Below are 26,790 nucleotides of genomic sequence, written 5' to 3' on the forward strand. Positions count from 1 at the left end.
ATATTTCTATGGCAGAGAGATAATTAGGTAAATGCTGTTGAATGTTAAATATGCTAGTAGCTTAGGGGAAAATAAACATTCCTGGGTCAAAGTCCTTAACAAAACATTGTTATATGTGAGCTGATTAATTGAATTGAATTGAATGCCAAATGGGTTTGACACCAGCCAGCCAGACTCTCATAGTCACTCAGTTCATTATCTGAGGTTGTTCTGGGATAGAATGACTGGTTATGTCAAAGTTAATGGTGTTCTTTTTAATCTCAGCTACTAATGGAGTAAATCTTGATTAGAGAATAGTTCCAACCTCATTAAATGCAGCTAAGTATAAGAACATCTCATAGAGTCTGAACTTGCATGTCACATCAAACACTTTAAATGCTGAACATGTGACGTTCTCAATGCTGTCAACCAGTGGTTTCCACATATTGGTGCCTCCTATCTGTAAGAGCCCATTGAAAACCCTAAAATAGATTCCAGGCTACTCTGTTGTCCTTGCTGCCTGTATCCAACATTGAATGCAGGGAAGATTTCCCTTAATTTCAAATCAGACCAGAGAGTTTGAGGATTTTCATCAACCACATTTAGCACAAAGCATGTTACAATTTATGAACATTACTGCTTAACAGCATCCCAAAGGGATGGTTTTCAAATTGTATTTCCAAAATATCCTAGGGTTTCAGACATTATGCAAATGGTGAATTTTAATTTAAACTATTTTAAAAACCATCATAAAAGATACTGTATATTCCAAATTTTTCACTGGGATGAGTGGTGATTAACTTGAGCCGCCAGGTTAACTAGTTTGGAGACTCATGTTTAGAATAAAGCTTCTCCTGCCTCGTGCGTGTATTTGAAACTTTTATAAACAGGGACTCTACAGGGAGCTCACAGCTCTTCTATATATGCAGGCTGCACATGTCTACTCACATGAAATGGAGCAGGCACACTACCACAGCTTTCTTGCACTGGGCTTAATTTATGCCCAGCAAGGCCCAGGTACATCTGTTTGGGAGCTTGCTTTTGCCATAGAGTAATAATAGTAAGTTAGAATAGTGATTGCTAATGTACTGCAGTGTGATACAGCATTGTAAGTTTAGGCTTTTTTATTTTTTTTAATGTTTTAGGTGCATGCCATTTGTCAGATTTATTGTTTTAATAAGAAATAGTATTATTTACCATAAATAAATATCTTTCAAAGAAATTCCATTAATATTCTTCATGAAGACCTTCGGTTCATTTTAATTAAGGGCATCTGGCAATTAAAAAGCAAGCTATTAAAAAAAATTACCACTTATCTGTGTAGATCAGGATTGACTTGATGCTCTGCAACCAAACATAGAAATAAATTAACTCCTGTAGCTAATATAGAATTGTAGATGCCATCCACAACCTCTTATATCAGAGTTTTGTGTTCATAAATACAACCATGTTGTTCTCTTCGATCAACTTTTAAAGTAACTATTACTGATAATTCCTAAAAGTTATGGAATTTTTCTTTCATCCAATCTTCAACATAGTGCTATAGAGCTCTGTACCAGGCAATTCTTTTTACTTGCAACTTTATAATGTGTAGATCTTGGAGGGCATAAGTGCTATTGAGTATATGTCTTAGTTCAGGCTGCTGTAACAAAATACTATAAACTGGGTGGCTTAAACAACAGACATTTATTCCTCACAGTTCTGGAGGCTGGGAAGTCCAAGATCATGGTGCCGGCAGATTCAGTGTCTGGTGAGGGCTTGCTACCTGGTTCATAGACCACAGTATTTTTTTGTCCTCACATAACAGAGGGAGGAAGCAAGCTCTCTCAGGACTCTTACAAGGGCACTAATCCCATTCATGAGGGCTCCACCCCCATGACCTTATCTAATTCTAATTACCTCTCAAATGCCCCACTTCCTACTACCATCGCATGAAGGGGTAAGGTTTTAACATGGAGTGGTGGGGGTCAGGGGACAGAAGTGTTCAGCCTGTAACAGTATATAAGCCTCACTACTCTTAGAATTCATGACTATTTCATATAACTAAAAATTTGATGTCCAGAATGTAAAAGATATGAAAATCATATAGTAAAATGATTTTTAAATAAAGGAGACTAGATAAAGACTATCATGGCAAAAATCACTACCTTGGATTCTGCATATAATTTATCATTTTGGAAATAATATTGAAGGTCAGAGTTTGCCTGTTTAGCACTTCCATATTATGTGTAAACTGGACTCTTCAAGAACGCTCAAGGAAAAGAGTTGATAAAAGCAGAACCGGTTTGGGTTGGTAAAAAGAAGAAATTAGAAAGAAGCATGTTGTGATATGTTGTACCTGCTCTCCATTTTTTTTTTTTTTTCATTTAATGTTAATAGACTGAGTTGTGGAAACCCAGCAAGGCCTATCTGTCTAGATTCTTCCTGGCTCTCTGAGCACACACTCCTCCCTTCTGTGTGTGGGGCAAGGTCCTCTCTGAAACAGGCCTCATGACCTACAGTCAAACAAGGTAGATAATTTCCAATTTTAACTGGATTCCGCTCTGTCTCTGCACACAGTCGTAAGAAAATCACTCATCACTTTCTCAACTTCTTACAGATGCATTTGACAGATAAAGGTGAATGGCCTTGGAACCTGACATGTATCTTCTGGGTTTTATTATCCATTGTTCTTGCCCTAAACTTAAATAAATGGCTTTGGAAAGCCTTAATTTATTAGACAGGAAGGCTTCATTCCCTGTAGGATGGGAGCATATACCTCAGAAATCTCATAAAATTCATTTTTTAAAGCACATTATTTATGCATTGGTTTTCCATAATGTATTTACCCACAAATATAAATGAGGTTTCAGAAAAAAAAATGATAAAGTTGTATGTTTAGAGAGCTTTGTAACAAAAAATATCTCATTGCTCAAGGCATTCTATTGGAAGGTGGAAGGAGTTTTTTAAATCTTAACTTTAATAAATGTATTTTGTGGCTAACATTCTTCTTTTCTAACCCCTCCCACTACCGTCATCATATATTTGTGCCACCCACACCGTTCTGGGGCCTGGATCAGCAGCTGCCCTTCTTGTCACCTCTTTACTTACCTTGTATTATGTGTTTTCTTTCTTTGCAGAGACGCTGCTTGATGACTTCCTTCTCACGTACACTGTCTTCATGACAACTGATGACTTGTGTCAGGCGCTGTTAAGGCAATATCCTTCATTGACTTCAGGATGCTGTGTTGGCGTCCCCTCAGACAGATGTACCACATCAGAAATTAACTGCCTTTCTTAATTTACTCAACTCCACGGTGGAGCATGGATATGTTAAATATTAATGTAATGATACCCAAGGTGAAAGATGAAATGAGACAGAACAGACAGGGGGAGCTGGAAGTGCAGAGCTGCTGTTTTCACATCCCATGATGTGGGTAAACTGTACTGTTTATATTACATTTGCTCAAATCTGTGCTTCACAATCGCTTAGAAGTCTAGAGGTAAATTCGGTCTACTGGGTAAACCCCAGAGTCAAGAGGTTGAGTGGATTGGCAATATCACACAATAAGTGGACTTAGAGGAGACTCAGTCAGTTAGTGTCAGACCACTTGTGCAGGAAAATGTACAAATGTGATATGTTCCTGGCAAGTGTCCCAGGGAAGACAAGCCATTCCCCGACTTGGGAGGTCTAAACTAGCCCCTTGGAATCAACTGTCATCTTTTCAGAGCTTTGTCAATGCATGCTCTCGTAGAATGATGGATATGATTAAAAGGTTAATGACCAGTTAAGACCCTTATATTTTACCCACTAACTAGGAGAGATGAAACACAGAAACATTGAGAGGCCAAAAAGCAAAACCATATAAACTTAAAGTCTTCAAATGGGCTTCTTGCCTCACAATGTTTATAGAAGATGCTTCAGAAGCATTTAAGAAGCCCGTTAGCCATCCTGTTTTTATTAAACCAAACTGAAGATTCCACTTTAGCCCACATGAGAAGTTTTAGAAAAATGGGTTGCTTTTCATATATACCAAAGTTTTATTGAGACTTAATAATTATGGTCATTCAGTATTCTTTTCCTGTTAAATAATTATTACACGTCTGCCAACGTTATGGTATTTTTCCACCTAAAACAATACTTTAAAACTTAATAAAGGACATAAAGTAAAATTTGTCTTAAAAAATATATAAACTGGAAATGGTGATTACTTTTTAGTGCTTCACTGTATCCTGTAACCAAGCAAAGCTATAGTTGGTGTTTTGATACTTTTTAGAACCAGTTCATAAAACTGATATTGAAATGTTATTAATAGTTTTGAATTTGGAAAATTTCAATAAAATATGTGCAGATTTCTTCTGCAACTTCCAAGTGGAATGCTGCTAAGAAACTTAGCAATAATTATAAGATTTTGAATTTCTCCTTCTTTTGAAAGTGTTTTGGAAAAATATCTGTGAGCTAGTTTCATGTACATTCTAATGCTAATGTATTTCTAAAACAATTACCATCCATTAAGTAATATAAATTCTGTCTTTATAGCAAAGTAGATGCCTTCAACCTACTATCTTTAACTATGATCCTAATATTTGTGATTATCATTTAATAATTTAGTGCCTTATAGAATGTCCCTAAAGAATCTCTAAAACTTTACTTGAATATAAATATGTTTTGAGTCTTTAAGACATTTTATGTGAAAATTTAGTTCAAATTCTTAGCAGCCTTTTTACCAATTATCAAAACCCATGAAATCGAAAACATTTTAAGCCTGGAGTCTTTCTATATGATTGTTTCTGTATATTTGCATACTCTGCCTTTTATGAAATAATACAAACCACAAACGAAAATATGGCATCCATATTTAATGTGAAACATTTTTATGCACACTTAGTGAAGATGTCTTTCATATCCTACCACTACTACCAACTTCTGGGGAGCGGTCCAAATTATTTTTTGTTTGTTTTTTTCCCATGATTTTTGAATATTATTTGTAGATTAGAGCCATTTGTGCTGGCTTTGGAGATTTTAGAGAAGTATTTTTATTATAATAGTGTTTAATAGCTTTCATCTTTTATCATCACAAAGCACATTATTTAAGCTCAAGGCCCTGGGCCAGCTAATATTCAGTCCATTACACAGAAGTTATAACTCTCACCCCCATGGCATCCCGCTATACCCACCATAAGCTAAATTTATAAATCAGTATAATCTAGCACAGACAAACAAAATGTAAAATAATGTATATACCCTAATATTGAAAACTGGATTAATACAAATGTAGATTTAACCAGCAAATATTTTAAAATTATATATCTTGCAGGGAGGAGAACAAGGTTAAGCAAATAAATGTTAGTAACTATGAATATAGAAGAGTGGTTCAAGTGTCAGTTCCTGAAATTGCTTTATTCTGCTGGTCCGTAATTGTAGAACCCTATGCCATATGTATGCATCTTAAATAAAAAGCTCAAATCTTCATTTTATCTGTGCTGACCTAAAAAAAAAAAAAAGAAGCTGCTAGTATTTCTTAATTTTCTAGATTTTTTTCCTTTATATTAGTAAGCCATTATATTCACAGGAAAAGAAGAAAAAGACATTTGCACAAGTAGGATAAATTTTTATATTTTGCCTTTCAAGAGAAAAACTAGGAGAAATAGAAACTTTACAAGATTTTTTTGTGTGTTTGCCTGAGTTTATTTCACAGGTAGAATTCAAAGATGGCCTTAATGTACTTTTGCAGGACAGGAAGACAGTGACTGAATTAAAGTTTTTAAATATTTACAAAGGCTGATAAAGAATTTATTCCTCTTTTGCAAATATATCAGCATTAAAGAATATATTAATATAATCCTATCCAACAACCTTCAAGCCTACCTGTGTTTGGTATTATAGCATTTCGTATTCCTAGTCATCTTTTCAATGTGTCCAAGACACTCAGAAATTATCATTTTGGAGACAAAAAGAATAGATCAGTTTAGAACATGCCAAGCTGCTGTCTCATTCCTAGTCATTTAAACACATTGAGGTGATAATTTTAACAGCATAGTTAATACATGGTCATTGTATACAAATTAGGAAATGCTAATAAGTAAAATAAAAATAATTCATGTACTCTCAAATCTCATTACCTTGAAAAGCCACGGTTAACTATTCAGTATATATCCTTTCAGATAATGAGATTATTCATATAAATAAGCATTGTTAACAGAAATGGATCATCCTAACATATTCTTTTCTTCCTTGCTTTTCTGCTTGACGACGACGTATTGTGAATATTCCATGTCAGTAAATGTCCTGCTGGACTGTCATTGTCATGGGCTGCAGAATAGTCCATTAATCGGATATGTAATAATTTAGTTAACTGTCCTCAGTTGTTGATGCTTTTAGGTTATTTCCTATTTTATTTTTTAAATTTTATTTTAATCAAAATGGAAATTAGCAATCCCTTTCACCTCTGTGTTTGCATTTTTATCCAATGCTTTTTTTCAAGAAAAATCCCATTTCCCGTGGTTTATGTTTGCTCTCTTCAGTGCACACCTTTTGGTCTCTCTGCACATATTCTCTTCTTCCTGTATGTTTATATATTTGTATGCCTTAGCACATTGTATAAAAACAAAAGTAAATGGATCTCTTTATATTTTTTATTTTCAACAATGTAATGTTCTTCCTTAACCGTTTGCACTTATTCTGCTAAGAAGTATCAGGGCAAAGAGGAAAACTCAGATGTTCCTCGTCGGAAACGTAAAGTCTTACATCTTGTTTCCCAGTGGATCGCTCTGTACAAAGACTGGTTACATGAAGATGAACATTCAAAAATGTTTTTAAAGGTAATTTAACACTTCCAGATAGTCTTTGATGCCAAAAGACTGATTTTATTTTTAGTTATGCATTTTAAAAATCTCATTTGTACGTTAATAGTCATTCAACTTTTTTGTGATAGTCAAGTTGTGATTCAGAGAATAAATAAATTTATTTTAACTTCTGAGGCTTGATATTCCCTACATAGAAGTCATGGGAATTTTGATTGCAAATGAAATAAGGAAGGTAAACCAAAATATATTTCAAAATTTGATACTACTTGATATGTTGAGATTTATTATAAGGGGTGTTTTGTTTGGTAGGTTTTTGTGGATTGTTTTGTTTTGCTGAGACAGGGTCTCATTTTGTCACCTAAGCTGTAGTGCAGTAGCACAATCATAGCTCACTTTTGCCCTGAACTCCTGGGCTCAAGCGATCCTCCTGCCTCAGCCTCCTGAGTAGCTAGAACTATAGGTGCGTGCCACCATGCCTGGCTAGTGATTTATTGTAAGTTTAAACTAGCTAGTCCTGTAAATACACTATTTGGATAAAACATTTGTAGGACATGGTATAATTGGAAAATGTTAATAATTTGTAAAATAGACACTAACCTAGATTTACATTTGGAATTAGATAAAGTGATTTGTTTTTCTGATCAAGGCTTCAATATCTTTTCAACACAGGTGATTCTTTGGAGATGACTAGTAGACAGTTGGATTCCTTTGGCCACCAAAACCACATTGGGTGTGCAGGTTAAAACAGAAAAGGTGTAAAATGGAATTCTAGCAAGGAAGAATTCTAGTTCAGATTAGGCAAGTGCCTACATTGATTCTGCCTTTCATGAAGGAAACCACTTTGGACTTAACATTCAGATGTCATTTAGACACCCGGTTAAAAATTGGTCTAACCAGCTCTTTGACTAAACTCATGCTATTTTCAAAACAACTGGTTAATTTAACTCAATTGATTTCCTTCCTCCCAAATAATTATGTGCATATTATTTTTTAAAATATAGAATAGGCATGCACATCTGGAGTAGCTAGCTAGGGTGCTCTGAGTTTCCAGAATTCCTACCTGTAGCTCCTAAAAGCAGGTAGGGAGCCATGGCAGTTGAGTGAGGGCCTGGGAGAGAGAATCCCACTTCAGTCTCAGTGGTGCCTGGTTAAACCCTTGCATTGTCCTGGGTTCCTCCTTATTTCCTTAGGTAGGATAGCCCTTGTATGTGTCTTAATCACAAAAAAATGGCCATTAATCCATTTCAGCTGTCATTTGTCTTTTCCCCCCAGACCATATACAGGAATGTACTGGATGATGTCTATGAATATCCAATACTTGAAAAAGAATTAAAAGAATTTCAAAAGATACTTGGAATGCACCGTCGTCAGTAAGTATTTCATTTTTCCTAATTATAGTTAATGAAAGAAAGCAGCAGCAAATGTGATGGAGTTTGGGATGCCTCATGCATTAAAGTTTATTTCAAGCAGTTTGACTCAGATTCTTCCTGATTCCTTAGCTTTTCTAGTAGTAAATTGTGTATTTTGTTCTTGTATCTCAAAATTAAAGAACACGAAATCAAACTCATTGACTATTTTTTGAACCCTCTTTGATATCATAAAAAGAATCTGGACCATAAAAACAACCTGGTACATAAAAACAATTATTTAATAAATTGTTATTTAATTTTAAAAGTTTACATATTTAACTTGTTATTTGGGGGTTCAATGGAATAGGAATAAAAGTTTTATAAATAGGTCCCAGCGAGTCATGGAGCATTTTAAAAGCTCGATTTTATAGGTTCCCTGAGGTTTCTTTATCAATTTAGAAAGATTAAAGAAAACCATTTACTCAATGAGTCTTGGCACGTCCAAGCATCCCCTAGGTATCTGTCATTAATCTTTCAGATTGGCAATACCTGACTTTACTGTGATATTCCCACTAACTCTCCTTATTAATTTTGGTAAATGAAAACATCAGATCATTCTTCAGTTTTCAGTTGCAGCGTTCATCTGAAGGGAAAAATCATTCTCTGAGTTACAATGTAGTTTATACTTAGCAAACATGAAGCATATATATTGTCAAGTTGTGAAAAGCGTAAGATTTCAGCAGTCACAAATGCACTTCTCATAGAAAAATGTTGATTCAGGCCTTTTAGATTACTGATTTGAGATTTAAAGTCTGACTTAATGTTAGTAAAGGGAGACCCCATTGCAAATGAAACATCTGTATACAGGAATCTTAGGGAGCAAACCCTGTGTGAGCTTTCGTCCTTAATCATCAAATCTGAATGTCTCATGTTGAGAGATTCAGAAGGAAGGTGTAAGTTAGCACAGTGCGTTATAAATGAATGTTGTGGGTTTGGTGGGTTTTTTATCACAGTCTATATTAAATTAACTTTCCATAGCCTAAGACTAATATGAAAATATGAACTAATAAATGAAACAAAAGAAAAAAAGACAAGCTTTTCCTCAAAACAATCCCCCAAATGGAAGTTGCTCTATGCTAGAAAGCAGACCTATTAAAGTTGGGAAACTCTAACTCATAGTTTAATACATTTAAATACATTAAGCACATTAATGGAATTTAATATATTCTGTTTTAAAAACTTAAAAATGGTAATTAATAGATTAAAATAAAAAAATGATATTAAGAAGTTATTCTTGCCTCTTTGGTGGTATAAGATTATGAGCTATCTTTAGATTCTAGAATAAGATTTGAGCCCCATATGGTAAAGTTTCCCAACTTTAACAGGCTTGCTTTATAGCATAGAGCAACTTCCATTTGGGAGATTGTTTTAATGAAAAGCTTGCCTTTTTTTCTTTTGTTTCATTTATTAGTTCATATTTTCATATTAGTCTTCGGCTATGAAAAGTTAATATAACATAGACCGTGATAAAAGACCCACCAAAACTCACAACATTCCTTTATAATGCACTGTGCACAAATAGAGGAGAAAGTATTTCTTTCTGAGAACAAGATTGATATCTTTACCTTATGATTTACCTAAGGATGTATGAAAGTGGTCCCAGTACTGGTTCCCCATAAGTGGAGGTGGCCTTCAGAAGTCACTTGGCAGTGGGACTCTGTGGAGCACAATCAGAGAGGGGCAGAATGTTCCCACCACACAGAGAAACAGCCTGGAAAAGATGCACCTTGGCTGAATTATTTAGCTACCTAAATAACAATTTTACCTAAAATCTATCACTATATGAGAAAACTTATTTCTCTGGGCTGAATATTGCAATTAAAAAAAAAATTATTTCTGTGGACTGGGTTCCCATGGATTGAGTAGATCTAGTTCCTCCCCCCAATTCTCAGCTTCACTTTCTGTGGGTAGAAAACAAAATCCACTTGTTGAATAAATCCACCTGTTGAATAGATAGCTCCTTTACTTCCTGGTTCATTTGAAATTCAGAGCCCAATGTCAAGTGTGTTGTACGTAGTAAATTAATGAATACTGTGTTCTATCTTTTTTTAAAGAGCAAAATCCTCTGCCCAGTGCCTAAAAATTAGTCTTCCATAACAATAACTGCATTATTCTGGGTCTTAGGGCGAAGACTGACTTCTTGTCCTTTCCCTTTCAGCACTGTAGATGAATATTCACCACAAAAGAAGGTAAAGCAGACACTTCTGTATCTGAAATGGGGTCATCTGTTCTGCAGACCTGGCCTTGCCTCACTTGGCATTTCTTCATAATTAAAATGAGTACTGCCTGCAGCACAGCAGGGCCGGGCAGCGACGCCTGGGGCTGCAGCCTCCCGCACGTGCCTGCTTCCCTTTAGCTTTCCTGTGCTGGTGCAGATCTGATTGCAGCCCTGTGCCCTTGACTTTATGACATTCTGCATATTTTACAGTGCATTTTGGAGTCTCTGAGCTTCCTGCTGTCCCCAGAGTGATACAAATTAGAATTTTAAAATATGTATGCCAAAAAAAAAAAAAAAAAAAATCCAGTCAGGAATTTTAACTCCAAAACTAAAGTCTTGTAAAGAAAATATTTGCACTTTCTCAGCACGATAGAGAGAGAGATGGTAGCAAGTGTGAATGTGTTCCCTGTTCAACGTGATGAGGGGGAAATGCAGAATGAGATGTCAGGCACAAGTTTTGGAGAAACAGATGTATCAGATGGCTAATCACAATGAACAATGTACCTGTTTCCTTTAACAAAGTCATTATATTATACTACAGCAGAAGTATTGAAACAATCTCAAAGTTGCTTCTGTGAAAAATGTAAAAAGCAAAAGATGAGACTGTGATGACTATAAGTTGGAGGTTAATATTGGGATGGGGAAATTATATTTTTCTTAGGAGAAGATTCTATGGATGTTTGTACTAGCCACAGGTGAAAAATTGTGGGGTGGAGGATTCTCTAGCATGTCACAGGGAAATTATAGGGGCCGTTTGCCTGCCACTGGCCTTAGCCAAGGCCTGTCAGATAGCTCAGAATCTCCATCTCCACTGGCATTAATTGAAGCAACTCCCGGTTTATTTCTCTAAGATTGGATGGATGAATTTCATTTTTTTTTTTTTTTTAAATTGGCTAGCTCTTTTGGAACATGTTGTAAACAGCTATGGTTTTCCAAAGGGCAGGAATGCATTCATTCATTGTTCTCTTTCTCCTTTCTCACAGAATAAAGCCCTTTTCCACCAATTCAGTCTTAAGGAGAACTGGCTCCAGCACAGAGGAGCTGTGACTGAAACGGAGGAAAGTGAGTGTGATTTTCAGCGAGGGTTTGGGTGGGTGGAGTCGCGGTTACTCACCATCGTTCTCCTACATTAGCACACCAGCCTGCCTTCACCCATCATTTGCAGCAGTCGTATCCCCTGGACAAGCATGTTAACATCAAACAGAATGGTGTTTCTTTTCTTACTTTGAGTGTTCCATCACATAATACCGTCCTAGGCACCAGGGATATTTTTAATTTGGGGAGCAAGGAGAGGAGGCTTCACAAAGAGCCCCCTTGCTTTCTTGAGCAGAGGTGGAAAGTGGACTGGGAAACTCATCGTTTTGCTCCCAGAACCGCCACCTCCCTGCTTCCGTCAGGCCATTGCCTGTGACTAACTGGGAAGAGCACCAAAGCCAGTGCGCCGGGTTTTGGCTGAGTCAATCCGTGAGATTTAGAAAAGAAAATCTTGGAGAGAATAATGAAAGGAAGGATATGCGGTAGAAAGTCCTCCAAGGCCAGCCGGGTGGGCAGTGCCACACATCCGGTGTGTCCTCAGTGCCGCAGGGGCTCCTGGCCTCCCCTGCAGAGGGCTGTTCATTCAATACAAGGGGAAACACCTTCTTAGCACCCTGAAGATGCTGACGTGCTTTCCTACGTTAATATTTTATAGCAGAACAAGAAACGTTAGCAGTGGTTTCCTCCTGCGAGGATAAAGGTTGAGTTACGGGCAGAGCCGGGAAACAGCAAATTAAAATGTTCACACTATTGTGACTTAGAGACTTGCTCTCTTGGCTCACCTTTCTCCATGTGCTGAAATTCTGAGTGTGAACATTTAATATTTACCCAGTTTCTTGAGCATTTTTTAAAAAATCCCAGGATGCTTGTTCTGTTACATGGTGTTTGTATATGACGCCACTGATAGGTGGGTTCTGTTGGATCCTGTTAAGTGTCGTCTGCACCAAGTGAAAGAGCAAACAAAATGATCTTTCCTCTTAATTCATTAGTTGCTGACCTTCCCTGCCCATTTGTCTTATAATTTAATTGTATAATTTTCCAAGCTGAGCTTCAAAGAGGCTATTTCAAGGTCACTGGCGTCTTTTTTTTTAAATCAGTTTATTAAACAAGCTGTAAACTTACCTGACATTTAGTGGTTTTTAGACTGGATTTTACCTTGGTCAAAAATTCCATCTTTCTATGGAAGGAGGAAACCTTTTTTCTCTTTGACAAGCCTATTGACAAAATATAAAACAATTATTTGTTAAATGCTATTGTTTTAGTGACACACCCAACCAAACTAAATATGTGAAGTGCTTCCTGGTGATGGTTCACTTTGAGTTTCTATACATACAAACTCATATTTAGGCATTTGCTCCATTTGCATTTCTATGAAAATGTTCCTGGGTTTATTTTTTGTGGTGGTGTTTAAATTGCATATGACATTTCTCTAGGAGCTAATTTATTTTTTTTTGTGATATAGAATAGCAGAATATCTAAGTATATTGTTGTTCTTATGTCTATTCTAAAGAAGCTAGTGTTTTGTACATTCAGAATAGCTGATATTAATATAAGAGGCAATATGTCAATTATCTCCATTGCTATTAATACATTTTTTTTGCTATTCAAATCTTAAAGAGAAATCTTTTCAGGACCCTTTCTCCCTGATAGTGATAATGTCCTAGTAATAATTATTAGCATCATAGACAATAAAAAGGAAATTAAAAAAGGCTTAGAAATAGGACCTCCATTTGGAAATTAAATTCATCACCACCTTGATAGGGGGGAGGGTGTCATTTTTAAATGATGGAGAAAGCTGAACACAAAAAATGAGACAGATGACAGATTTTTAGATAAGTTTGTGAGAATTCTAATAGCAATATGTGATATTCTTGATTGGGCCACTGAGACTGTCCAGAAATGTTGTATAAGATGAAAATTTATGAGTTAGACACTTTAATATGCTGCTTTGGGAGATCTCAGCAACTCTCAAAGAAAGGATTCAAAAGTACAGTGTGGGCCAGGTGCAGTAACTCACTCCTGTAATCCTAGCACTTTGGGAGGCTGAGGTGGAAGGATCGCTTGAGGCCAGGAGTTCAAGACCACCCTGAGCAACATAGTGAGACCCTATCTCTACAAAAAATAGAAAAATTAGCCAGGTGTGGTGGCATGCCCCTGTAGTTCCAGCTACTCATGGGGCTGAAGCAGGAGGATCGCTTAAGCCTGGGAGTTTGAGGTTGCAGTGAGCTATGATGACACCACTGCACTCTAGCCTAGGCAACAGAGCCAACTCTAACTCAAAAAAAGAAAAAAACAATACAGTGTGTACACAGATTCCACTATATTGTGGTCAGATAGTCTCTGCCATAAGTATAGACTTGCATGACTCAAGTCTGTAGTAACAGTATGTGAAGCCTAAATACTACTCATGCTTGTTCAATAGCTTTATCATGTCTATGTCTCATGTGTTTGCAAGCCCATATTTATAGTCATATACCCTCAGGCATTCACATACATACACATGCATGTACATCTAGCTGTATGTACTTTATACTGAAGACACTAGCAAGGTGGGTGCCTTGATTTGGAAAAGTCTGTACCTCGTGACCACAGTTCTCTGTTCATGAACAATTCTTTTGACTTGTGCAGTGTTTTGCCACGTGTATGTAACGGAGCACTCCTATGTCAGTGTGAAGGCAAAAGTTTCCAGTACAGCCCAGGAGATCCTGAAAGTCGTAGCAGAAAAGATCCAGCATGCAGAAGAGGATCTGGCTCTGGTGGCCATCACATTCTCTGGGGGTAAATTATTTTCTGTCCTTAAATATTAATCTTTCACTGGATCTCCTCCAAAAGGGGAAAGTTGACATTTTTGTAGAGTAAATGTGCAGCGTGTCCCTTCTGGGCCCGCAGCTGGGTGACCACAGTAACAATGAGAAGCTGCCTACCAGAAGTGTTTCCATGACAACAGTTGGGTACTGTTGGATACTGAATTTCCTCCCCTAGAACTGAATAGGGAGGAACGCCAGTGTTTTGAAATACATTATAAAGCTTTTCATATTTTGTGCTCTAGATAAGCCTTCTATTTTCATATTTAAATTAACTTGGGAAATTGCTATAGAATGAAATTACTTTACAAAAAAAAAGAAAGATGGCCTTGAACTAGTCATATTGCAGGATGACAATTTAATAGTTAAAGACTCCCTGTTGAAAGAAAGAAAATCCGTACAATAAGCTGAAAGCGTGCTTCCTCAGGTGGACATGGGGAACAAGGCCTGGTTACAGCTTCTGCCTCTATTGGGCCTTATTTATCCTTAGAGAATGGTTCATTGTCTGTTTTGAATAAGATCACACAGATTACGAGCTGACGCTATTGATCTCTGTGGCCTGAACAGACCCCCTTCGTTTTCACTGGAGCCTGTCAGACCTTGGTGTCACCGGCCTCCTTTTTGCCTTGCAATCTTTATTTAATATCTCATTAACCCTGAGAAAAATACAAAGCAAGTGACTTAGCATCAGTAGTTGGAAAATGCGAGTGCTGTGTGAACCGATCAGCCAGAACTGAGGGGGAGCAGGGGGAGGGGAGCAGATAAACAGCATTGCTGTTTGCCCTTTGTCACCATGCTACAGTTGGGAGATGAATATCAGAATATCCTTGACCTTAAAGTATAATGTGACAAAATACTGCTCCTCTTGCTTTGTTGCTCACAGGCAGGTAAAACGGTCCTACAAGCCAGGTGATTACACGTGCACACAGAGCCCTTCTCTCTAGGCCTAATAAATGGGAGTCTCCCCTGCCTCCCTCTCCCAGGGCTCTACTTGTACATCCTGGTGAAACATTAGCTAGAATAAAAAAAAAAAAAAAAAAAAAAAGCAAGAATTGGAGGAACATGTGCGCTAAATGAATTTTAATTAAGGAGGGGTTGAATTTTTCATAATATAGTTCAGATATTTCAGATATGTTTGATAAATGTATATTAGATTTGATTTCCAAGTGACCAAAAATATTAAATGATTTTAAGCAATATTCAGCTTCATCAAAACCGACATTTGCCTCCCGAGATAGCACCACCACATAAAGTAGTCACGGGAGTCTGTCTATTCAGACAGAAGGTTCTGGAGAAGGAAGGGCCCTGAGTGAACTTTGCAGCACAACTGAGACCTGTCCCCTGCAACCTCGGGAGCTGACACAGAGTCAGCCCAGAGCCTCATGAGAATCTGGCAATTAATGAGTGACTCTTCGGTACCCAATATCTCTTTGATGGCTGTGAAATACCATTTTCACACTCTATTAAATTAGATTCATCAGGGTGGGCAGTGGCGTTCTAATGTGTATAGATCCATTGCTAATCATCACTAGAAATATCAGCTTATCTCTCGAATTATCTTACAGATTTGGAAATGTGCCATCATTTTCCATCCATTAGTTTTTTTGTCTGCAAAGAACCTTTCTGCCTGCATCTTATTATCCCCGAAACAATAATGTTTCAATGAAGGGGAAAAAAAAGAGCTTAATGTATTCCTTGCTCTAGTCACATAATTTTTAATAAATTATGTTTTAATGCTACTTCAGAATGAAATGACAGATCTGTTTTTTCTTTTTGTCAAAAAAAAAAATTTTAAGATGTTAGAGTGGTTATTTCTAACTATCATTCTCATAGCTCTAGTAGGTTTCTATTTTGCACCCAGGGTAGGTATATATATGCACTAACAATAACCTACCCCAATATTCAGAGGTTAAAATTCTATCAGTTTTAATCTTTTATAGTATAGTGACAAACCTGAAAATCAGGAAAAAAAAAATGTTGCTCAGCAAATAGAAAGATTGCTGTCAGAAAGCGATGGCATTTTATTCTGTAAAGTATGGATGACTCTTATAAATTCAGATTTAAGGTATACACTAGGCACACAGAGGGCTGCAAGAAATTGTAGCTAAACAAAGAAGGAGTAGATGGAACCCAGGAGATAGAACTTCATAACCCAGCTGTGTGGGCCCATCAACTGTACATGTCACAAGCCCAGCATTACAGTACTATTGATCTTTTTAATGCTGCGTCTTAAAGAATAGATTAGATTATCATTCGTGTGCTCTGTGTTAAACAGAAATGTTCAAAACAAAACTTGAATTTGAACTAAGTTATGTAGAAAAAGATGTGGAATATTGTGTTTCCCAATCATGCTCGATAACTAAGCGGCTACCTTAGGAGAATTTGATTATGTCACAGTGAAATAAAACTTGGTGTTATTTAACCTACTCCCATATGCATTTTGTAGTTAGGAGGAGGATATTTTTTCTATTGCAGAAAGCTATTGTGTTACAAGAGGGTCTAACTGTGATAGAAAAATGGTCAAAAGATAGGAACAATTTTCAATAAGAGAAATAAAATAGAAGAAGAATATGTGAAAAATATTCAGCCTCACTAGTAGTCAAGAAATACAAATTAAACTAAGGATCTTTTTTTTGGTTTTAGAAAAATAACAAATTTACCAAAAGTAACAATCAGTGTTGGTCAGTGTACAAGTTTTATGTCTATTTTTTGGAAAATATATTAACTTATTTTCTAAAAAATAAGCATTAGAAAGCAATTTGGAAGTTTGTATCAAAAACTAAAAATATTCATTCCCTTTGACCCAATAATTCTAGTACTAGGAGTCTATCTTAAGAAAATCATCTATAAGCAGAAAAAGATTTATGCACAAGGATGTTGAGTTCAGTGGTATTATGGCTACCACAATAATAGATCCCATTTATCAAGCCCATGTTATGTGCCAGGCCCCGTGCTAATACTTAGCATATATCATGCCATCTAATTTGTATGACCAAAAATTGGAAACCATTAAATGTTCAACAATAGAGGAATGATTAAATGATGGTATAATGGACTATTATATAACCAATTAAACATGACATATATAAATTATTTTGGTAAGTGGATAAGTGCTTATAATAAAATCAGAATATAAAACCATATATGGAATAATTGCAAGTATATATGTATATAAGTATCCACAATAATTATGAATGCATATGTATGCAAATAAATGCAGCTATTGGTGTGTGCATACACAGACTTATATAATGATCATAACAAAAAGATACTCAAATGTAACCAATGCTAACATCATATGGTTATTTTAGAGAGATGAATACATTTTGCTTTTTTCCTTAAACTGTTCTGTGTTCTAAAGAATGATTAAATATTATAACGAAGAACTACAAGAGAGCTCCCCTTTATGGGTGCCAGGCAGTGATGTTGGTGATACCACTGGTGTCATTGTATAGAGTGTGCAGAACTTAGCTAATCCACCTTACGTTGTATTTATTTTTTAATATTTTTCTTTGGCAAGTTTTACTCTTTAGACGTATGTCTAGGCCTACTGCTACTCTTGTGTTATTAGTCATTTCCACCCTCCCTTTTTTTTTTATGAAGGAAAACATGAACTTCAGCCAAATGACTTGGCCATCTCCAAATCCCTTGAGGCATCTGGTCGGATATTTGTCTACCGGAAAGACCTGGCTGACACTTTGGTAAGGACCTTTAGCCTCGATTTGAAATACACATGTACACAAATGTCAGACTCAAAGCACATTTTTGTATGCTTTATAATGAATGTTAGAAAAAAATATATTAAACTATTTCCTTCCCTAGCCAACGATGTACTTTCTAAATAACACTACTTTTGTGGCCCAACTTGAGGAACTCCAACCCCCTGCTAAGTAAAACCCTTTCTGAGCTCCTGAAATAAGGGATTTGAGACAGGTGACTCCCTTTCCCGTGGAATTTTAATTCCATTTCTTCTTTTTTGATGGATATGTGGAGATTAGACTGAGAAGTGCACCCTGGGTAGATTTAGGGGGAAGAGACCTTTGTTTTAGTACATTTGGTGCACTTCTTTGTTCCCTTCCCTTAAAGCTTTTCCTGTGTAAAATGGGGACATACTGACGGGACATCACATGCCACTGAAGAGTAAGAGTCTGAAGAAATGTAGAACCCGTGCTTTAAGTTATTTTCAGTCCACAATTTAAGGACATTTACACCTAAGTGGATGATTTCTTTGTTGTTCTTCAGTCATGTGGTTGGTTTCTGAGTAGCAGGAGCAGGCCGCAGACCCGTCACCTAGAAATATGGGCTCTAACAGGTTGTGCCTGTGTCTAGACTCAGAGTCTACATCTCTTTTCACAGAGTCATCACTGGGACGGGTCTCTCTAGCTGGTTCCTGTTATGTATATAATTGAGTAATCTATATACCATGTGGGTTAACCGAAACAACTTATATTAAACACATTTTATTTAAAGTTACCTGCAGGCTATCAAGCTACCGTAATAGTGTTAATCATTGTCCTTTTCCACACTTACTACCAGACACGTATGTGCTGAGTAATTTACATGCAGTATCTCCTTTAACACTTCCAATAAGAGATTCGGAGAGGCTGAGTCACTTACTCTAGCTTCATACAGCCAAGTAAGGGAGAATGTTGGGATTTAAAATCCATTTATGCTTGGCTGCAAAGCCCCTGCACATTCCTTTCATTTCTACACGATGAGGAAGAAAAGGAGAGAGAACTGTTTGCCTTACTCGCACCTTTCCTGTTCTGGCCTTCAGCGGGTCGCAGCTCCGGTGTCATTCCATCAGGGAAACGAGACAAACTGGGTGCTGCACAGCATTTCTGAGTAGATAATGAGCTCGCTCCTGCCCTTTGCCACGAAGGAGGACCATCTAACGTGTAGCTGCTGCAGGGCTCCTTGCAGTGGAAGAGAGCTGCACCCGATTGTCTTCCACACCCACCTCCTCCCCAGCCCCGTAAGGCCCAGTCTGCCACTGTCCAGGGCCAGCCGCAGGGAATAGGCAGGCCTGGGCGATATCCTCATGGAATGATTGGGTGCTGTGAAGTACGTTCCAAAAGGGGTCTGACCCCCATCCCGCTCTGGAATGTTTCCCCACCAACTTTGGACACCACCTACAATGTCCTCATTGGAATCACAAGTTTAGATATTTCATCTCTTAAAAGATGTCAGTTGAAATAGAACATCGTAAGGGAAGAATAACACATGAAACCATCAGTACCCACTAGTACTTTCGCATAGATGAGTTCATCCTCTTAGGGAGCAGGAATTAGAGCCATGGAGAAATGGGATGGAGAAATATAGTGTTTCTTGGTGATGAGGTGGGAGGAGGGACAACCTTGCATAACCAGAGATCAGTGCCAGGGTAAGGGGCCCATTTAGGGAGAATATAGGAGGGACAAAAAGCCGTGTAAAAATATCCTTACACCTCTAAATGATGAAGCAGGGATTTGTGTTACTTCCCAACCCTGGTTCTTTCTTTGCAAGTCTTCAGTGGAGTCTATTTGGGCTCAGCCTAGCCAGACCAGCCCCTAAACCTTGGCTTTTCCCCTCACATCAAAACCTCAGAATTTGTAAGCTCCTTCATTCAGTCAGTGCTTTCTGAGCTCCACACTGTGTCCCACACTGGGGATACAGAGACAATTTGTACCTTGACCTGCTCCAAAGAGAATCAAGTCTGTAGGAAAGCTCTGCAAAGGTCTCCAGTCATTAGTTGTTTTTAAATTAGGATACTTTTTCATAAATGTAAAACTTCTAAAATGCAGGTAACTTATTTTTCAGTTTAGAAATAGGGATTAATATCTGGCATCTGGAATATTGCCTCTATCCAATCCTATCATTTATTTTTGCAGAGTCCCTTTCTTTTTATTTTTAAGTCATTAAGTATTCAAGTCCAACCCTTCAAATGGGAGAATTTATATTTTAATTAGAAAATATCAAATATTTTGGGAAGATGTCAAATAATTTTGTTAATGACTTTAACAACGGCAATAGATTTAAAGTTGTGGTGGCATTTAATAATTTTATGCCAGATTTTAGTGAAGTACTGTTACCAACCTCATAGTGGTTAGGTCCTATTTATAGAGGGAAAGCAGTGGATACTCAAATGGAGTGTAAATGAAATAACTTTTATTTTTATTTCACATTAAATTTTTTCACTTTACACAGACATTTTAATAACATTTGTAAATGTGTGTCTGGGATGAGACTTGTTAAACATATTTCCTGTAAAAGCCATGTCTGTCTTTATTGAAGTTGCACCATGACATTTCTTTTGTTTGTTTTTATACTAACCCTGCTGGCACATTAATTCTTACCAGAAGCCAAAGTGATTTCAGGGCTTTCGCTTTCATTATGCTGTCTGCTGGGGCAGTGTTTTATAATCAGATTTGTGCGTGCATGGTTGGGGGTGGGGCGGGGGTGGGAGGATGGCGAGTGAGGGTGGAGGAGGGGCAGGCTAACACAGGGAAGTATCATTGATCACATCCTACTGTTTCCAAGACCGTTTCCTAAATTGGCTGTAACTCACTGAAGGTGAACAGACCAGGGAAAATATTAAGTGCACTCAGAAAAGATGACTTTTCTAATCTGGGCTTCTAGTGCCTTTCTATGGCCAGCCAATTCAATGCAAAACATTTGGGAATTACTGAAGTCCTTTTTGCTTCTGTTTGTCGGTTTAGAACCCATTGGCAGAAAATGAGGAATCACAGCAAAGGTCGATGAGGATTTTGGGAATGAACACTTGGGATCTTGCTCTGGAATTAATGAATTTTGATTGGAGTCTGTTCAATTCAATTCATGAGGTAAGTAAGGAGTGAAAAGATAAAATGTGAATGCTGTTTTAACTGCGAATTCTTTTGGAAGAATGTCTATGTGTGTAGTGATATAGTTATACTAGGGTAACATGGTCCAAAAGATATTTGGGAACTTTAAATATACTGAAAGACTGATACAGTCCTAGAAAAATCAGAATATATGAACATACTTTATTGCTCTTAGCACAATTATATGCTTGTGTAATGTAGTATAAATATTCTATATTTTATATGTATAAATAAATATGTACATATTTATATATGATGCTTTAATGGGGTTGAAGGACCATTTTATCTTTGATATTGATTTTTTTCCCCATGGAGTTTAAAGTAGTACAAGAACCATATTTATATTTATGTATGTACACACACATATTCATCTTTTTACTTAAGAACATTCTTTAAATTTGGACTGTGCTATAAGATTTCAAGTACTTTCTTGAAATTTTTGGATATAGTTCAAGTTTTTATTTCATAAACTTCTCAGTTGAGGACACCTTATGACATTTATAAAACAATAGATTAGGAGCAAAATGCTACTGACAGTTAATGAGTAAATCTGGCCAGTCGAAAGGCTCACAGGAATCAGGAGATGAAAAATGTTAGAGCCCCGTGCAACCATATGTTGCATTTGCTTTGCCATGTAGTGAAATTTTTCACTCTGAAATGGCCTTTCCTTCTGAAAAAGGAACCTCATGCCCAATTTCGGGAAGCTTACGCTTTATTTTCATTTTGGGATGTCTTTTAAATGTCTTCATATTTTCTCATTAAGGAAACTTCAACGTTATGATCTGAATTTGAGCAAGTAGTGAACTTGTGTCTTTGGCTATGTTAATAAAATGGGATGTGTCCCTATTTATGCAGTGGGAGAATGTGGATTACTTCTATAAAATACAAACACTTAAAAATAAATTTCTATTGCTTTGCACATGATCCATCTATATAATAGCTACTGGTCTCAGTTGCTTTTGTAAATTATTGGATCTTGCCCAGTGGCATTTCTTTCTGTTTATGATTGGACAATACCTTACATCAATGTTTCTCTAAGAGTGGGTACCCAAGCCAGCATCATCAGCACCACTTGGGAACTTGTTAGAAGTGCACATTTCCAGCCTCTCCACACACCCACAGCGTCAGAAGTTCTAGGGGTGGGGCCCAACAGTCTGTGCTTTACCCGTTTTCCAGGTGGTCCTGATTCACACTCGAGTTTGAGGACCACTGTCTTAGAGAACGGACCTGTGAGGGTCCGATATGCACCTTAACAAATACTAGTAATGCTAGTGTTCATTCTTGCTTGAATTTTTCAGTGAAAGTTTGGAAAGTTTGGGGAATTCCATTGGCCTGTGATTTCAACTTTAGAACGTTTTAGATTTTCAGGTAAAGATGTGTGCCTTACATTTCTGAAAAATTACTTTCATACAAGGATTCTAGGTGAACATTTTGAAGGTGGCATCTCTAAAACTAAATATAAATTATTTTGAATTTAATACATTCTTATTTGCTATATTTTCTGTTAGTTGTGTTAAAGGTATGGGGTTGGCTACCGGAAGTATCTCTTAAAAATGGCCTGAATTTTGTATCAGTTTGACTTTGCTGTGAATAAACCCTGGCATGAATACACTTTCTTTCAGCAAGAGCTGATCTACTTCACATTCAGCAGACAGGGAAGTGGGGAGCACACTGCAAACCTCAGCCTTCTGCTCCAGAGGTGCAACGAGGTCCAGCTCTGGGTGGCCACGGAGATCCTGCTCTGCAGCCAGCTGGGCAAGCGGGTGCAGCTGGTGAAAAAATTCATCAAAATCGCGGCGCAGTAAGTTTGCAGTGGTGCAAAGTGCCATTCCTGTCCTCTCCTTGAGAGAACAGACTACACTGTTTTTGGGGGTTGGGATGTAAAGGTGTAATATTGAGTTAAGTCACCAAATGTTTGAAAAGGTCTGTTCTTGAATATTTATGTCTTTGCATTTGAAGTATTTATATCTTAAGTAAATGTCAAAATATCAGGTGGAAGCACTGTGCCCTGTGCTTCGGAGCTAATAAGCAGGCAGCGCACACATCCTCCACTCTGCAGCTGAACTACAGTGGGGCCGGGTGAGCTCCAGTAGGCTGGGAAAATAAGGGAAGAAGACGTGAGGGATGAGCATCATCGCAAATCATACTCATTCTAGGATTCTGCTCATTGTTCGTTGGTACCCACAGTCTGAACGTTTGCATACTCACTGGTCAGAAGGCCTTGCACTGGCTGGCTCCAGCTTACCTCTGAGCCTCCCCCACTGGGTACACCTTGTTTTCCAGCCCCTATGAATGTCTGTTTCTTTCCCATGCACATCATCCCCCAAACCTGGAAACTTGCTGGCTCTGCCAAAAATGGCCACTTTCACCCTGCAAATTGTTGCATTCTTCAAGACCTCAGGCAAAGGTTATTTCCTTCCTGAAGTCATACCTGACTTTCAAATGCAGGGTCAACTAACTGCTTTCCCTCTGGACACACGTACTTATTATCTTTCAAAAACTCTTTTATTATATTTATTAAACATATTCATTTATTTAAGATTCCTTTACTGGGTCCTGAAGAACAGGGATCATTTCTAACCATTCATTGTTCCTTGGTGCCTAGTACAGACTTTGGTAAAAAGCAGTGATTCAGTAAATGTTGGTTGAATGAAATTTTGCTAACTTGCTGGGAGCATCGCTTAAAACACCAGATTAGTGTCCTGAGACTGTCCTTTGGACAGCCCCCCCAGCAGAAGCAGGCAGCGTGGATTAAAACCTTCCTCAGTTCCTTTCGCTTCCTAGGCTTCCCATTTCACTTCTCCTTTGTCTTTCAAAGTAGTTTTTATATCAAACAGTTTTCAAGTACATGTCAATGCAGTATATCCAGGAAATATCTATTGATCACTCATTATATGTGCAGATCTGTACAAGGTAGAGTGGAGAAATCAGACTGAGGCTACACCCAGTCCTGCCTCCACGGAGCTTGCAGTCTGCCGGGCTGCAGTTCTATAACTCAACTGGCTACTGTGCAAAATAGAGTCGGGGAGTACCCTGGTATGAGATCTAATTCTGTTGGGGGCTTTAGAGAAGGCAAAGCTCACACCCCAAGGGTGTGGGAGGTAGGATCAGGAAGACATTTGTGAAGGAGGCAGCATTTGAGGCTCTATTTGAATTCTGGGTGGGATTTGACAGGTAAGAATTCAGAAGAGCACACTCCCCAGGGGGGAACAAACTTATTGGAGACAGAGAAGCAGAGCCTGTGGTCAGGGAAGGAAGCCTCATACCATTTGGCAAGTGTGAGGGGGAGGGTTTTTGTAAGGAGGTTGTGGGAGATTGATCTGCAAAGGAAGATGAGAGCCTACTGTAAAGGATCTTGAATTTCAGATTGAAGAGCTCAAACTGAATGACAAGGGAGAAGGGGTCCTTTGAAAGCTGTTGGGCAGAAGGCCGTATGATCAGAGTTGTCCTTCAGGAAGGTGGGGCTGAAAGCAGCACACAGGCTGAACTGTAGGCAGGGAGACCCCAGAAGCAGGATAATTAGTCTTCTTAGGCTCGTGGAAGTGCCTGACCTGGTGTTTAATGTGACTGGGAATGGAAAGATAGATAACAGATATACAGATATGCCTAAATCTTAGGCTGTTTTTATGGTGAATGCTTTTTTTTTTTTTTTTTTTGGCCAGTGTGTTCCAAATAGCCTTTGAAATTCCTGAAGGTGAGGCTCTTTGGGGTAAAAAGCATTCTTCTAAATGCCAGTTACGTGGAGAAATGGGAAATTAATGTTCCAGGGAGTAAAATGACACCACCCAGCTCCGTCCCCAGTATAAGATTATATCTATCCTTAGGGAGATGAAATATATTCACATCTTCTCCATATGGCCCCATGCTCTTGAATTATTTATGGTAGTGGTCTCTATCCCTAGCCCATGGAATAGAACGCCAACAGAAATATAAAGTGAAATTCCTTATAATCACATTGGTGGGAATAACCAAGGGAAAATAGTAATTTCCACAATTGTGAAGTGTTTTTCCTGCCTAAGGCATCCTATTTGCATATTCATGTTTCCCCTCCTCCTCGCTGTCCCCATCCCCCACCTCTGTGGATGGAGTGGATTTTATTTCTTCACACAGAGACAAAGGAGTGTTTGCCGAACTGGAATGTTCAGTGTCAGGCAGTCTGTTCTTATCATGGAATGAATGACCCTTGGTAACAGAGGATTCCAGACTGGAATGGTATCTAATATTTGCACTGTGTCAATTTGTCTTCTACAGAAATTGTGTCTATATTAATTCCTCTCTTTTTTTTTTTTTTTTAACAGATTCAGATGTTAGTTATATGTGTGTTTTTGTTTCTTAAAGTATGACTGGAAAAGAAAGCTGTAGGTGCCAGGAAAATTGTTTATGGGGAGCTAACAGATAAAAAAAAATGGGAATTATATCTAAGATTTCATATAGATAAATGATGCTGAATAAAAATAAAAATGATAAACTTTTTTATAATGAATAATAGTAAAACCATTTCCCCAGAAGTTCTTGTTTTCAACTTCAAAAATGCTGTTTGACAGGCTTGCCATGTATAATACTAAGCAGTGGACAGGCAGAGTATGAGAATGAGTAGACAGGCTACTCCAGCCTTAAGGCACCTACTGTGCAGCGAGGCATGGTACAACCAGTGGGGCCTCCATCACTGGTAGGGTGGACCCAGGTGGGAGGGCGCAGGAGTGAGTGAGGAGGAGGGATGGAGCTGTTCTTGCTGGAACACAAGAGCCTCGGCAGAGGAGCCTAGTATTTCAGAATGTCAAGTCAAGAGATGGCGCTAACTCAGATCTGTTCTAGCTGGTATGAACTTTCAAAAGATGCAATGAAACAGAAAGGGTAAAATGAGGGATGTGAACAGCAGGAGGGAGGTGGAGTCACAGTATTGAAGCCTTACACAGCAGCAATTCTCAAAAACAGATGAGTTTCCAAATCACATGCCAGGAAGTATCTTGTTTTGGTTTGTTCATGAAATACACCAACCAGGATCCACCCAGGAGAAAGTTGGCAAGAAACCAGGGGAGGGGTCACTTGGACTGAGGTCCCCACACTACTGGGAAACTGCGAGCAGTGTGAAAAGCTAGGCAGGAGGACTATGAGAGGGACAGACCATGCCTGGTAGAGGTTCAGCAGCGAGGTGCCTACAGGACATGTGTTCACCCCGATAACTTCCATGCTTGGTGTGGAGGCAGCAGTGCCCTTCCAGGGTCCACTGTTAGTGGAGATAGAACTCCCCCTAAAATGCACCCAGGCCTGAGCCCCCTGGCTTGGAGCCCAGGTGCAGCAGGATTTGGGCAGTGCCCAGTCGGTGAGGCTGGCTCCAGGGCCGGGCCAGTCCCGGCAGGACCTGCCAGAGCACAGCCACCCTTGGCTTCCCTGCCTGCTTTAACAGCCCAGCCATTTTCCTGGTTCTGAATTAAATGTTCTTATACGCTGCTGCCTGTGCAACTGGAAGTCAGTATAGCTTTGGGGACAGCAGTGTGTAATATGTATCGAGAACCTTTAAAGTCTTCATAGCTGTTGATCAATCATGTAATGGCTGGAAGTCTAATTTAATGAAAAAAATAATAAATACAGTCAAAAGTTGTATACACAAGATATTCATTGTAACATTCTGCATAATTAGATTGAAAATAAATTTCAATAATAGAGGAATAAATAAGTTATAGAATATGTTCTTGATGAAATATCATGTAGTCATT

General features: G+C 38.1%; 1 protein-coding gene across 2 annotated transcripts in view; it reads left to right on the top strand.

The window, feature by feature from the left end:
* RAPGEF5 (Rap guanine nucleotide exchange factor 5) overlaps positions 1 to 26,790 on the top strand; it is a 211,446-nt gene that overhangs the window by 163,625 nt on the left and 21,031 nt on the right. For both annotated transcript variants that reach the window (XM_069462415.1, XM_069462414.1), the window contains exons 12-20: positions 3,099 to 3,177; positions 6,636 to 6,780; positions 8,038 to 8,135; positions 10,333 to 10,363; positions 11,376 to 11,454; positions 14,056 to 14,205; positions 17,835 to 17,932; positions 20,930 to 21,052; positions 22,696 to 22,874. In XM_069462415.1, coding sequence (XP_069318516.1) covers positions 3,099 to 3,177; positions 6,636 to 6,780; positions 8,038 to 8,135; positions 10,333 to 10,363; positions 11,376 to 11,454; positions 14,056 to 14,205; positions 17,835 to 17,932; positions 20,930 to 21,052; positions 22,696 to 22,874 — 982 coding nt within the window. The remainder of the gene's footprint in view (positions 1 to 3,098; positions 3,178 to 6,635; positions 6,781 to 8,037; positions 8,136 to 10,332; positions 10,364 to 11,375; positions 11,455 to 14,055; positions 14,206 to 17,834; positions 17,933 to 20,929; positions 21,053 to 22,695; positions 22,875 to 26,790) is intronic.

The sequence above is a fragment of the Eulemur rufifrons genome, chromosome 29, assembly GCF_041146395.1.
Source record: "Eulemur rufifrons isolate Redbay chromosome 29, OSU_ERuf_1, whole genome shotgun sequence".
Taxonomy (NCBI): Eukaryota; Metazoa; Chordata; class Mammalia; order Primates; family Lemuridae; genus Eulemur; species Eulemur rufifrons.